Genomic DNA, 13,467 nt, shown 5'->3' on the forward strand with positions numbered 1-13,467 from the left:
CAGTACATGTCCAATTGCTTTTTGAAAGTTCCGATGGCATCTGATTCCACCACCCTTTCAGGCAGTGCGTTCGAGATCACAACGACTCCTCTGTGCGAAAAAGATTCTCTTAACTTCCCCTCTAGTTCTTCTGCCAATTATTGTCGACCCACTTGCCGGAGGAAGCAGTCTGTTTCCAGTACCCTTTCAGGCAGTGCATACCTGATGCTTGGTCCAAAAGGTAGGTTTTTAAGGATCGTCTGAAAGGAGGAGGTGGAGGTTTTTTTGCGGGGAGGGGGGGGGGGGAATTTTGGAGCTTGGAGCTTCACCCCAGTTTATGCACGAGCAATGTCACAGAAGGTTAGTCAGCACAACCAGAAAGATACACTGTCAAACACTGCAAGAGTTCATTAGTCATTTATTTATTGAAGATAAGGGAAAGAGACAGCTTAAGAGGAAGGTTCAGGAAATTCCATTTCATCAGCTGCAAGGAACACACAGTTTTGCCGTGTTGCCGTGGAAAAAGATCAGGAGCTGTGGCAGGAAGCGTCTCTTTGTCTCTGGATTCATGCCCTTTGCCGGAAATAGGCCGCTGAGCGAGGCTCCAGTATGCTGTGCTGTTTATTTCCAGCGGCCTCCAACCTTGCCTTTGCCCGCCGCTTTCTTGCTGCTGGAGGAAGACAGGTAAAAGATATGCTGAGCGTCGAGAAGAGCAAACCACCATCTGCATGGCGGCCAGACCAAATCGGGTCACGTGGAGCTGTGCTGCCCCTTTGCAATAACAAGGCAGCGGGCTCGGGGTGCACCCGCGTGAAATGCCGTTTTAAAAAAAAAATGGGCGAGGGGCAGATTCGGTGCCCGTCGTTTCTCACTGAAGCAGAGACGGTCACAGTGTCGAGGGAGGCCATTCGCCCCCTTGCGTCAGTGTCGGCTCTTTGCTAAAACGCAATGCACAACCAAAGGTGGCAAGCTGGGTCAGGGAGTCACCCTCCCTCACCCTGCCTCCAGGATGAGGGAGGCACCGACTCGAGGCTTCCACAGAGGAGAAGGGGGGGGGGGGGAAAAAGCAGTCAACCTTGCACTGTTCCCGTACACTTAGTGGTGACAAAGGGGTTTTGGATGCTGCTGGTTCATCATCTCCCCGCCCCTTGTCCCGGAGAATGTGCAGGTGTCAAAGACCAGAAAGAGGAGCTAACTTTCTTTTTGATAGAAACTCAATATATCGCAATACTTTCAATTCCACTTCACTTATGTTGGATCGGTTTGGTTTGTACCTCTTCAGATCGTGGTTTACCCATTGCGAAAATGGAAAGGCTGATTTGGCAAGAGGTGGAGGGGGGGGGGAAGGTCTTCCGAAGGACAGCGAAACCTTAAAAGGTTTCCTGGTTTTATTATGCAGAAAGACTGTCGCAACAGTTTTCTCTCTGGGATTTGAGCTGAATTCTAACCACATCCTCATTAGAGGAATGGATCTGAAGTTACTACACTTCGTTAATAGATACAGAATTTTATATCAGTTTGTGCCTTAAAAGTAAGATTCGAGTAATGGAGGATTCAAAGGTGCACATGGAACGTCACGCAAATATCAACAACAGTCCATGTTAACTCTCAATATTACAGGAGATGTGCTCCATTTTGTCCCAACCTCACTTTCAGTTAGCACTTGCTGTGACTCCAAGTGCCTCGAGTCAAGAACTGGAGCTCAGGCTGTGCAAGACTGAAGCGAGTTGGTCACAGGGTCATTGCGGGCCAGTGAGATTCAAACATGCAGTACTTACCAATTCACTCTGGCGCGCGGACAGGGAAAGTTTGGTCCCACTTCGCTTAGTGTTACACAGACTATTATTGCACACGCCTGAAGATGATCCAACCAGCATCTTAACCACAAGGAACCACGTGCCCACCTGGATAAGCCCCGAGTAGCTGTATAATCCAAGCCAGTGCAGTGCAGCAGGTGCAGTTTCGAAGGCCAAGGGGTGCGTAAAAACACGAGGTTTCTCTCTTGCCAGCACCCGTGCCCTGTGTAACACCTGGGTCAAGTGTCGCTTTGGTCATCAGTAACACCGTTACCCTTTCAACTCCTGATGACACGGCACAGTAAAATTCCCTTTTACAAAAGGATCCAATAACCCGTGACGGCTCTTATCATAAACAGACCCTCGAAATCGAGGAAGACCTGCTTCCACTCTAGAAGTGAGTTCTCAGGTGACTGTACAGTCCAATGCAGGAATTACAGTCTTTAACAGGTGGGGCAGACAGTGGTTGAAGGGAACAAAGCAGAAGGTACCACATCCAACTGCCTGCCACTGTTGGGTACAAGCTTCATCAGTTCTCCGCAAGGACATTAGCTGTAGGACTACAAGAACACAAGAATTAGGAGCAGGAGTAGGCCATTCGGCCCCTCGAGCCTGCTCCGCCATTCAATAAGATCATGGCTGATCTTCTACCTCAACTCCTCTTTCCTGCACTGTCCCCATATCGCTTGATTCCCTTAATATTCAAAAGTCTATCGATCTCGGCCTTGAATATACTCAAAGACTGAGTCTCCACAGCCCTCTGGGGCAGAGAATTCCAAAGATTCACCACCCTCTGAGTGAAGAAATTTCTCCTCATCTCAGTCCTAAATGGCCGACCCCTTATTCTGAGAATGTGTGACCCCTGGTTCTAGACTCCTCAGCCCGGGGGGAAACATCCTCCCTGCATCTATCTCATCAAGCCCTGTAAGAATTTTTGCGGCAGCTAGCTCCACAGTGAGGAGGGAGGGCTGGGGATTTCTTGTTGCTGTGAATTTGTGTGTTGGTCAAGGCGAGAGAGAAAAGTAACTGGAAAACGGGATGCTTTTCCATTTCGGCACTTAGTGTCAGCGCCAGGTACTCCAGGGCAGGTACAGGGGGTTAGATACAGAGTAAAACTCCCTCTACACTGTCCCATCACACACTCCCAGGGCAGGTACAGCACGGGGTTAGATACAGAGTAAAGCTTTCTCTACACTGTCCCATCAAACACTCCCAGGGCAGGTACAGCACGGGGTTAGATACAGAGTAAAGCTCCCTCTACACTGTCCCATCAAACACTCCCAGGGCAGGCACAGCAAGGGGTTAGATACAGAGTAAAGCTCCCCCTACACTGTCCCATCAAACACTCCCAGGGCAGGTACAGCACGGGGTTAGATACAGAGTAAAGCTCCCCCTACAATGCCCCATCAAACACTCCCAGGGCAGGTACAGCACGGGGTTAGATTCAGAGTAAAGCTCCCTCTATACTGTCCCATCAAACACTCCCAGGGCAGGTACATCACAGGGTTAGATACAGAGTAAAGCTCCCTCTACACTGTCCCATCAAACACTCCCAGGGCAGGTACATCACAGGGTTAGATACAGAGTAAAGCTCCCTCTACACTGTCCCATCAAACACTCCCAGGGCAGGTACATCACAGGGTTAGATACAGAGTAAAGCTCCCTCTACACTGCCCCATCAAACACTCCCAGGGCAGGTACATCACAGGGTTAGATACAGAGTAAAGCTCCCTCTACACTGTCCCATCAAACACTCCCAGGGCAGGTACATCACAGGGTTAGATACAGAGTAAAGCTCCCTCTACACTGTCCCATCAAACACTCCCAGGGCAGGTACATCACAGGGTTAGATACAGAGTAAAGCTCCCTCTACACTGTCCCATCAAACACTCCCAGGGCAGGTACAGCAAGGGGTTAGATACAGAGTAAAGCTCCCCCTACACTGTCCCATCAAACACTCCCAGGGCAGGTACAGCACGGGGTTAGATTCAGAGTAAAGCTCCCTCTACACTGCCCCATCAAACACTCCCAGGGCAGGTACAGCACGGGGTTAGATACAGAGTAAAGCTCCCTCTACACTGTCCCATCAAACACTCCCAGGGCAGGTACAGCACGGGGTTAGATACAGAGTAAAGCTCCCTCTACACTGTCCCATCAAACACTCCCAGGGCAGATACAGCATGGGGTTAGATACAGAGTAAAGCTCCCTCTACACTGTCCCATCAAACACTCCCAGGGCAGATACAGCATGGGGTTAGATACAGAGTAAAGCTCCCTCTACACTGTCCCATCAAACACTCCCAGGGCAGGTACAGGGGGTTAGATACAGAGTAAAGCTCCCTCTACACTGTCCCATCAAACACTCCCAGGGCAGGTACATCACAGGGTTAGATACAGAGTAAAGCTCCCTCTACACTGTCCCATCAAACACTCCCAGGGCAGGTACAGCACGGGGTTAGATACAGAGTAAAGCTCCCTCTACACTGTCCCATCAAACACTCCCAGGGCAGGTACAGCACGGGGTTAGATACAGAGTAAAGCTCCCTCTACACTGTCCCATCAAACACTCCCAGGGCAGGTACAGCACGGGGTTAGATACAGAGTAAAGCTCCCTCTACACTGTCCCATCAAACACTCCCAGGGCAGGTACAGGGGGTTAGATACAGAGTAAAGCTCCCTTTACACTGTCCCATCAAACACTCCCAGGGCAGGTACAGGGGGTTAGATACAGAGTAAAGCTCCCTCTACAGTGTCCCATCAAACATTCCCAGGGCAGGTACAACACGGGGTTAGATACAGAGTAAAGCTCCCTCTACACTGTCCCATCAAACACTCCCAGAGCAGGTACAGGGGGTTAGATACAGAGTAAAGCTCCCTCTACTTTGCTCCAATATTATGCAGTAGCCCCAAACCCAGAAGAGCACTGATGTTACATTTTCATTTTCACACCAACTTCTCTGAGTGATATTGCAAATCGGGTCAGGCTTGGCCCATGGGCACTGGGAACTGATTTCCGTCTCTCTGCCCCGCTCATTTTACATTAACCTTTTACAGCTAGCAGGGCTCTCTGGAATTTAGAAGAATGGGAGGTGAATCTCATTGAAACGTATAAAATTCTTGACAGGGTCGATGCAGGGAGGATGTTTCCCCCCCGGGCTGGGGAGTCTAGAACCAGGGGTCACAGAATCAGGATAAGGGGTCGGCCATTTAGGACTGAGATGAGGAGAAACTTCTTCACTCAGAAGGTGGTGAATCTTTGAAATTCTCTGCCGCAAAGGGCTGTGGAGGCTCTGCCGTTAAGAGTATTCAAGACAGAGATCGATAGATTTTTGGGCACTAAGGGAATCGAAGGATAAGACGGAAAAGTCTTGATGTAGAAGCTCAGCCATGATCTTATTGAATAGGGCTCGAGGGGCCGTAGGCCTACCCCTGCTCTTATTTCTGTTGCCCCATGGGACTCGAACCCAGGTGAAAGGTCATTGTGGTCCCAGTCTGCTCTGAAGGGCCTGTCTTACTGCAGGAATACTTGCTGCATACCAACACGGACAGGCATAAGAACATAAGAATTAGGAACAGGAGTAGGCCATCTAGCCCTTCGAGCCTGCTCCGCCATTCAACAAGATCATGGCTGATCTGGCCGTGGACTCAGCTCCACTTACCCGCCCACTCCCCGTAACCCTTAATTCCCTTATTGGTTAAAAATCTATCTATCTGTGACTTGAATACATTCAATGAGCTAGACGCAAGTGGTTCCCTGGGCAGAGAATTCCACAGATTCACAATCCCCTGGGAGAAGAAATTCCTTCTCAACTCGGTTTTAAATTAGCTCCCCCGTATTTTGAGGCTGTGCCCCCTAGTTCTAGTCTCCCCGACCAGTGGAGACAACCTCTCCGCCTCTATCTTGTCTATCCCTTTCATTATTTTAAATGTTTCTATAAGGGAGAAGCCCATTCTTCCAGCAAGAAGGTGAGAGTTGCCGCTGGGTTATTTAAGATCCAGCAAATGAACGAATTATGGAGAACCCGCCCTCCATCTAGACGACGAGGGTTGATATTTTGTCTGGTCCTTTGATTTTTTTTTCCCCGCCCAATGTATCTGCCGTAGACTCTCGCTTCTTTATCACCAGGAGTTGGTGTACTCGTGACAACTTTGGCAATACCAGGTACGTGAGGTACACTGCTCCAGAAATAGGACAACATACAGTCACGGATTTCCACCTCTCTAATAAGCCTCGTTCAGCAGGCTCATTCGAGAAAAGTTGAGCAGGTTGGGCCTCTACTCATTGGAGTTTAGACGAATGAGAGGTGCTCTTATTGATTCTGAGGGGGCTTGACAAGGTAGATGCAGAGAGGGTGTTTCCCCTTGTGGGGGAATCTAGAACTAGGGGGCACAGTCTCCGAATAAGGGGTCGCCCATTTAAAACGGAGATGAGGAATTTCTTCTCTCAGAGGGTTGTGAATCTGTGGAATTCTCTGCCCCAGAGAGCTGTGGAGGCTGGGTCATTGAATATATTTAAGGCGGAAATAGATTTTTGAGTGATGAGGGAGTAAAGGGTTATGGGGAGTGGGCGGGGAAGTGGAGTTGAGGCCAAGATCAGATCAGCCATGATCTTATTGAATGGCGGAGCAGGCTCGAGGGGACGTCTGGCCGACTCCTGCTCCTATTTCTTATTATGTTCAGAATCTTTGACTATTTTCTCTCCAGAAGGGGAAGGGAGAACCTGAAAAGCCGTCTTGCACCTTGTTAGTCAGTATAAGCTGTGCTGATGGACCTTTAATGAGAGAGAGTGGTTAGAATGTGAAACTCGCAACCACAAAGAGTGGTTGAGGTGAATAGCGTAGATGCGTTTAAGTTAAATAAACACATGAGGGGGACAGAATTGGAAGGATATGTTGATGGGGTGCGATGAAGACGGGTGGGAGGAGGCTCGTGTGTACCAGTGGGGGCTGAATGGCCTGATTCTGTGCTGTAGATTCTATGTAAAGACTGCCATGTCGGTGGTGCAGGCTCGAAGGGCCGAATGGCCTACTCCTGCACCTATGTTCTATGTTTCGATGTGTTGTCAGCCTGTGCAGCTCGATTTGATTTATCCCTGCTGTGAGATGAACATAGTGATGTTGCTGAATTCAAGCTGCCTTAAAAAACAAACGGACGTCTTTCCCACTCCTGGTCGTTCGCCAATCAGTCCTGCAGAAAAATGCCCGCATCTGGATGTCAGCCGAAAAACAGTAGCAGGCCCAGGTGTGAAGACCTCCATGAGGGGAATAGCCCATCCGTAGCTCACTGTCTCGATACCGGACGCTGGCCAGTGCTTTTGGCCCATACCCTAGCTGGAGTCAGAGCTTTGGGGAGTGCTGGGGTGGGGGGCCGGGGAGGGGAAGGAAATTAGGTGGGCAGGGAAATTAGGTGGGCAGAGCAGAGGCAAGTGGAGTTTAATTTAGAGAAGTGTGAGGTGATGCACTTTGGGAGGGCTAATAAGGAAAGGGTATACACATTAAGCGGTAGGCCACTTAATAGTGTGGATGAACAAAGGGACCTTGGAGTGCTTGTCCACAGATCCCTGAAAGTAGCAGGCCAGCAGGATAAGGTGGTTAAGAAGGTATACGGAATGCTTGCCTTTATTGGCCAAGGCATAGAATATAAGAGCAGAGAGGTTATGCTTAAATTGTATAATACTTTGGTTAGGCCACAGCTGGAGTACTGCGTGCAGTTCTGGTCGCTGTATTATAGGAAGGACGTGATTGCACTAGAGAGGGTGCAGAGGAGATTTACTAGGGTGCTGCCTGGAATGGAGAATCTTAGTCATGAGGACAGATTGGATAGGCTGGGTTTGTTCTCATTGGAACAGAGGAGATTGAGAGGAGACTTCATTGAAGTGTACAAAATATTGAGGGGCCTGGACATAGTGGATAGTAAGGGTCTATTTCCATTGGTGGAGGGGTCTATTATGAGGGGGCATAATTTTAAGGTGGTTGGTGGAAGGTTTAGAGGGAAGTTGAGGGGGGGCTTCTTTACGCAGAGGGTTGTGGGGATCTGGAACTCGCTGCCTGGAAGAGTGGCGGATGCAGAAACCCTCACCACTTTAAGAGATGGTTGGATGGGCACTTGGAGTGCCATATCCTGCAGGGTTACGGACCTAGAGTTGATAATTGGGGTTAGACTCGATGACCTTTTGTTGGACGGCGCAGATATAATGGTAAGTACTGCAGGGAATAGAATACGGCCAGGGTGATCTCCTGGACTAGTTTTGATCGCCTGGATGGGTTGGAGAGGAATTTTCCCAGATTTCTTTCTCCCTAAATTGGCCTGGGTTTTTATCTGGTTTTTGCCTCTCCCAGGAGATCACATGGCTCACATGGGGTGGAGTATAGAATGTTTCAGTACAAGGGGTGTCGCAGTTGTGTGAGGCGGACTGGTTGGGCCGGGTGCTCTTTGCCTTTCCGTCATTGCTCATAGATTTATATGTAACCTTCAAGGCTGCTGACCGAGGGCCGTGCGGCTCTTTGTCGGCCGGCGCGGACACGATGGGCCGGAATGGCCTCCTTCTGCGCTGTAAATTTCTATGTTTCTAAATAACATTTGGAAAGATTGGATAGGCTGGGATTGTTTTCCTTGGAACCGAGGAGGCTGAGGGGAAATTTAACTGAGGTGTATAAAATGATGAGGGGTCTAGATAGAGTGGATAGGCAGGACCCATTTCCCTTAGCTGAGGGGTCAACAACCAGGGGGCATAGATTTAAAGTAGTCGGTAGCAGGATTAGAGGGGAGATAAGGAGACATTGCTTCACCCAGAAGGAGGCCATTCGGGCCATCGTTCCTGTGCCTGCTCTGTGAAAGAGCGATCCAATTAGTCCCACTCCCCCTTGTCCTTTCCCCATAGCCCCGCCAGTGCTTCCTTTTCAAGTATTTGTCCATTTCCCCGTTTGGAAGTCAAATCCCCGTTTTAATCAGTCAGTGAGTCGGGGAGAAATGGGAGCATAAGGAGGGGGTCATAAAGCCTTGTTTTTAGATCACTGAGCAGCAGGTGTACCAAGAAAGATGACTTTAATCGCAGTGAGGCCTATCAGTACTTGACACTCCATCTGCTCAATCATCTTTTGGCTTGCGTTTGTGATGTCGTTACCCTGGTAACCACACAGATAAGATATTATGGTGTTGCTGAGGTCTTGAGGCACCGTCTGAGAGTAGCAATTCTGGCTTCCGTTCTGGTTCGGCAGGTAACCCAGAGCTGAGGCACCCAGATCAGATGCTCCGATGTCTGTGTTCGGTTATCTGACCACAGCTACTGGAGTTAGCAGTGGCTTCACAATAAACCTTGGCGACTTTTGGTTGTGGAGGCCGAGGACAAAGATCAGACTCGACTGTGATGCCTCGCACAGTCGAAGAGCTCAGCTACACGGTTCCTGATTGGTCGAGAGCAAAGTTCAGGCTCGACTGCAATGCCTCGCACAGTCGAACAGCTCAGCTACACTCACTGCCAAGACTGATGGCCACCGCGCTGGGGGTGTCCGGCATCTGTGCGACCCCATCCCAGAAGGAGACTATGCCTTCAGGAAAGCGGAGGAGGGGTGAAATATCCTACAGAACACTTACCCCACCAAATTCTCTCAGTGTGTCTGTTACAACCCATTTCTGTGACTACCCCACACATCCTGGTATACCACATTAGGGTTTTGGGTGCAATTATGGTAAAATCCCCCATTTGTAATCCAGGTTGAGATGCCTTCTGAAAATGAAATGTATTGGGAGGGGGGAGGGTAGGCAGAGAAGGGGGAAAATCATAGTGTTAACACTGTATTTCCAGATATACTCACAATTTCTGATGCTCGCTGATACGGTTATGCAGAAGATTGATCTAGAAACAATACACAGCAGGTTAAATTGAAAGAATTTGTGAAGGATTTGTATATGAAGTATTCTCATTTTCTTAACTGAACTTCATACATTTTAGGCAGTTCCTCGGTCTGTTGGGCGAGCTAAAACCCTTCTGTTCTGTCTTTTTTCTCTATCTCTTCCCCACCTCCGCCTCTTTTTCTCTCTTGTCCTCTCCATTTGCTTCCAAAGCTCCCATCTTTACACATTGAGTATTCCCACGACTTCAAAGGTCTTGCCCTCGGTGTTTAATTAGAAGTTTGATTTCTTCGGATGAGACGTTAAACCAAGGCCCCGTCTGCCCTCTCAAGTGGACACGTAAAAGATCCCGCGGGCACCATTTCGAAGAAGAGCAGGGGGGTTCTGGGGCCAATATTTATCCCTCAATCAACATCGTTAAAATTCAGATTATTGGGTCATGTTCACGTTGCTGTGTGTGGGAGCTTGCTGTGCGCAAATTGTCTGCCGCGATTCCCACATTACAACAGCGACGACACTCCAAGAGTACTTCATTGGCTGTAAAGCACTTTGAGAGCTTTCTGGTGGTCGTGAAAGGCGCTATATAAATCCAAGTCTTTCAATACCTTTGTTAAAAGGCAGCAACTGCTGCCAACAGAGTCAAAGTAGCCACACATGCTCAGTTTGTGGTTTTATTTTGTTGTTCGCGTTTGAGTATAATAAAAGCAATTCTGGGGAAGGGCAGCGCCAAAGGGGTTTATTTTTTTTTTGGACAGTTGTTTCAAAAAAGTGGTTTGGGTTTCACTCTGTAAATGTCTTTTACCTCTTGCTAGAAGTTCAGTACCTTGTAAAACAGTGAAAGATTACATTAACAAAATCATCATCATCATAGGCAGTCCCTCGGGATCGAGGAAGACTTGCTTCCACTCCTGAAGTGAGTTCTTTGGTGGCTGAACAGTCCGATACGAGAGCCACAGACCCTGTCACAGATGTGACAGATAGTCATTGAAACATAGACAATAGGTGCAGGAGTCGGCCATTCGGCCCTTCGAGCCTGCACCGCCATTCGATAAGATCATGGCTGATCATTCCCTCAGTACCCCTTTCCTGCTTTCTCTCCATACCCCTTCATCCCCTTAGCCATAAGGGCCACATCTATCTCCCTCTTGAATATATCCAATGAACTGGCATCAACAACTCTCTGCGGCAGGGAATTCCACAGGTTAACAACTCTCTGAGTGAAGAAGTTTCTCCTCATCTCAGTCCTAAATGGCTTACCCCTTATCCTAAGACTGTATCCCCTGGTTCTGGACTTCCCCAACATCGGGAACAATCTACCCGCATCTAACCTGTCCCGTCCCGTCAGAATCTTGTATGTTTCTATGAGATCCCCTCTCATTCTTCTAAACTCCAGTGTACAAATGCCCAGTTGATCCAGTCTCTCCTCATATGTCAGTCCTGCCATCCCTGGAATCAGTCTGGTGAATCTTCACTGCACTCCCTCAATAGCAAGAACGTCCTTCCTCAGATTAGGAGACCAAAACTGAAATCAATATTCCAGGTCAGGCCTCACCAAGGCCCTGTACAACTGCAGTAAGACCTCCCTGCTCCTATACTCAAATCCCCTAGCTATGAAGGCCAACATACCATTTGCCTTCTTCACCGCTTGCTGAACCTGCATGCCAACTTTCAATGACCGATGAACCATGACACCCAGGTCTCGTTGCACCTCCCCTTTTCCTAATCTGCCACCATTCGCCATTGAGGGAAGGGGTGGGTGGGACTGGTTTGCCGCACGCTCCTTCCGCTGCCCGCGCTTGATTTCTGCACGCTCTCGGCGACGAGACTCGAGGTGCTCGGCGCCCTCCCGGATGCTCTTCCTCCACTTAGGGCTGTCTTGGGCCGGGGACTCCCAGGTGTCAGTGGGGATGTTGCACTTTATCAGGGAGGCTTTGAGGGGGTCCTTGTAGCATTTCCGCTGCCCACCTTTGGCTCCATTAACAAAAACAGATGATCACATTGCCGTTTGTCGGAGCTTGCTGTGCGCAAATTGGCTGCCGACAACCGTACAACAGCGACTACACTCCAAAAAGTTCTTCACTGGCTGCAAAGTGCTTTGAGATGTCCGGTGGCCGTGAAAGGTGGGATATAAACGCAAGTCTTTTTTTCTAATCTTGAAGAATTCAAATAACAGTATGTTGATTAATCTTGATCCTGGGTTGGCGGTGGAGTGACAATTTCAGAGTTTTTTTTAACCTGACAGAGTAATGAAATGAAATGCAAGGCTTGTGCAGCTGCATTGCATTAAGAGGCTCAAAATGTTTTTTTTTCTTCTTTGCAGTGTACGATTGATTATTTTTTTAAATTCTGGGCACCCTTGCAGTTTATTTGACACCTGACCTCTCCTCCTCTCACCAATTGTTTCATGTCAGTATAAAGACTTTTTGTTTTAATCCTATGTTTCCGCTGTTTTTGTTTCCCGGAGAATGTCATTGGCTGGCTGCCACTTACCTTTGATGCTGAACGGATGACACGGATTGGTCGACTGACAGAGGAGCAGGAACGCGTGACATCATTCTTATTTCAACGTCAGACCAGAAAATGGGAGCTTCACTCCGCCATTAATCACTGCTCAGAGCCACATTTTGTGAGAACCTGTTAAATTCCCTTTCAAGTGACGAATATTTATCATCATCATAGGCGGTTCCTCGAACGAGGATGACTTGCTTCCACATGAGTTCACAGATGTTTCAATCCTGAATTCCAGTTGAGGGGGTGGAAGATGCCTGTGCGTGGATTGTTTTAACGTGTGGTGACCGTTGCACACCAGCCACCACACGGGCTTGACAGAGCTCGGCCTTTATCCAGTGGCAAGGGTTAACCAGGACGACTGGAGACCAGCTCTGCTGCACGGACCTAGTGCGCGCACATAATCGCAGTGTGGGCTGGGCCCGTGGTGCCCCTGGGCCCTCGCCTCTTTTGAGCCAGGAACTCCCGCCTTTTCTGGCCCAGATCACGTCCCTCTACAATCTCTCGCCACTCCTTCGCCCTGACCTTGTCGCTTATTTATACACGCTAAACGACTCCCAGTGGCAATGCTGTCAGGTAGTCTGGAGCCAGGAACATGCTTGTCATGGTTAAGAACGTAAGAAATAGGAACAGGAATAGGCCATTCGGCCCATCGAGCCTGCTCCGTCATTCAATAAGATCAGGGCTGATCTTCAACCTCAACTCCACTTTCCTGCACTATCCCCATATCCCTTGATTCCCTTAATATCCATCGGTGGCGGTGCCTTCAGCTGCCTGGGCCCCAAGCTCTGGAACTCCCTGTCTAAACCTCTCCGCCTCTCATTCCTTCTTCAAGATGCTCCTTAAAACCAACCTCTATTTTGGTCATGTGCTGTAATTTCTTCTTATCTGTCTCAGCGTCAAATTTATTTGATTTGTCTTATAACACTCCTGTGAAGTGCCTTGGGATGTTTTACTATGTTAAAGGCGCTATATAAATACAAGTTGTTGTTGTTATGATACCTGTCTGAACACTAGAGAAAACACATTTGATAATGGTGCACGACCCAGAAGTCGAGTGCTACAAACTACTGATATAGATACATAAAATTATTAGTAAAGGATTTATTGGGGAGGGGGAGGGGTTGGGGGGTTAACGAGCAAAGCTACAGATTTCTCTGTGACTGTGCTGAATGACTTAAGCTGTTGTATTATTTCAGGTGCCTCAAATTTGCTGATGCAAATAAAACGATTGTGAAACAATGCGTCACTTGTGCCGACAAGGTTAGACCTGTCTGCCGCTGCATTGTTCCAGTTCCCTGCTGTCACCGTGCAGGTGACGGCACTTAACCTT

At 48.7% G+C, this 13,467-nt stretch overlaps 1 protein-coding gene across 1 annotated transcript in view; it reads right to left on the reverse strand.

The window, feature by feature from the left end:
• Positions 1 to 380: 380 nt before the first annotated feature.
• Positions 381 to 13,467, reverse strand: part of tnnt1 (troponin T type 1 (skeletal, slow)) — a 38,594-nt gene continuing 25,507 nt past the window's right edge. The window contains exons 11-12 of the mRNA XM_070862363.1: positions 9,590 to 9,630; positions 381 to 649 (exon numbers count right to left, since the gene is read on the reverse strand). Of these exons, the coding sequence (XP_070718464.1) occupies positions 601 to 649; positions 9,590 to 9,630 (90 nt within the window). The 3' untranslated portion in view covers positions 381 to 600. The remainder of the gene's footprint in view (positions 650 to 9,589; positions 9,631 to 13,467) is intronic.

This window comes from Pristiophorus japonicus, chromosome 19, assembly GCF_044704955.1.
Source record: "Pristiophorus japonicus isolate sPriJap1 chromosome 19, sPriJap1.hap1, whole genome shotgun sequence".
In the NCBI taxonomy this organism is placed as follows: domain Eukaryota; kingdom Metazoa; phylum Chordata; class Chondrichthyes; family Pristiophoridae; genus Pristiophorus; species Pristiophorus japonicus.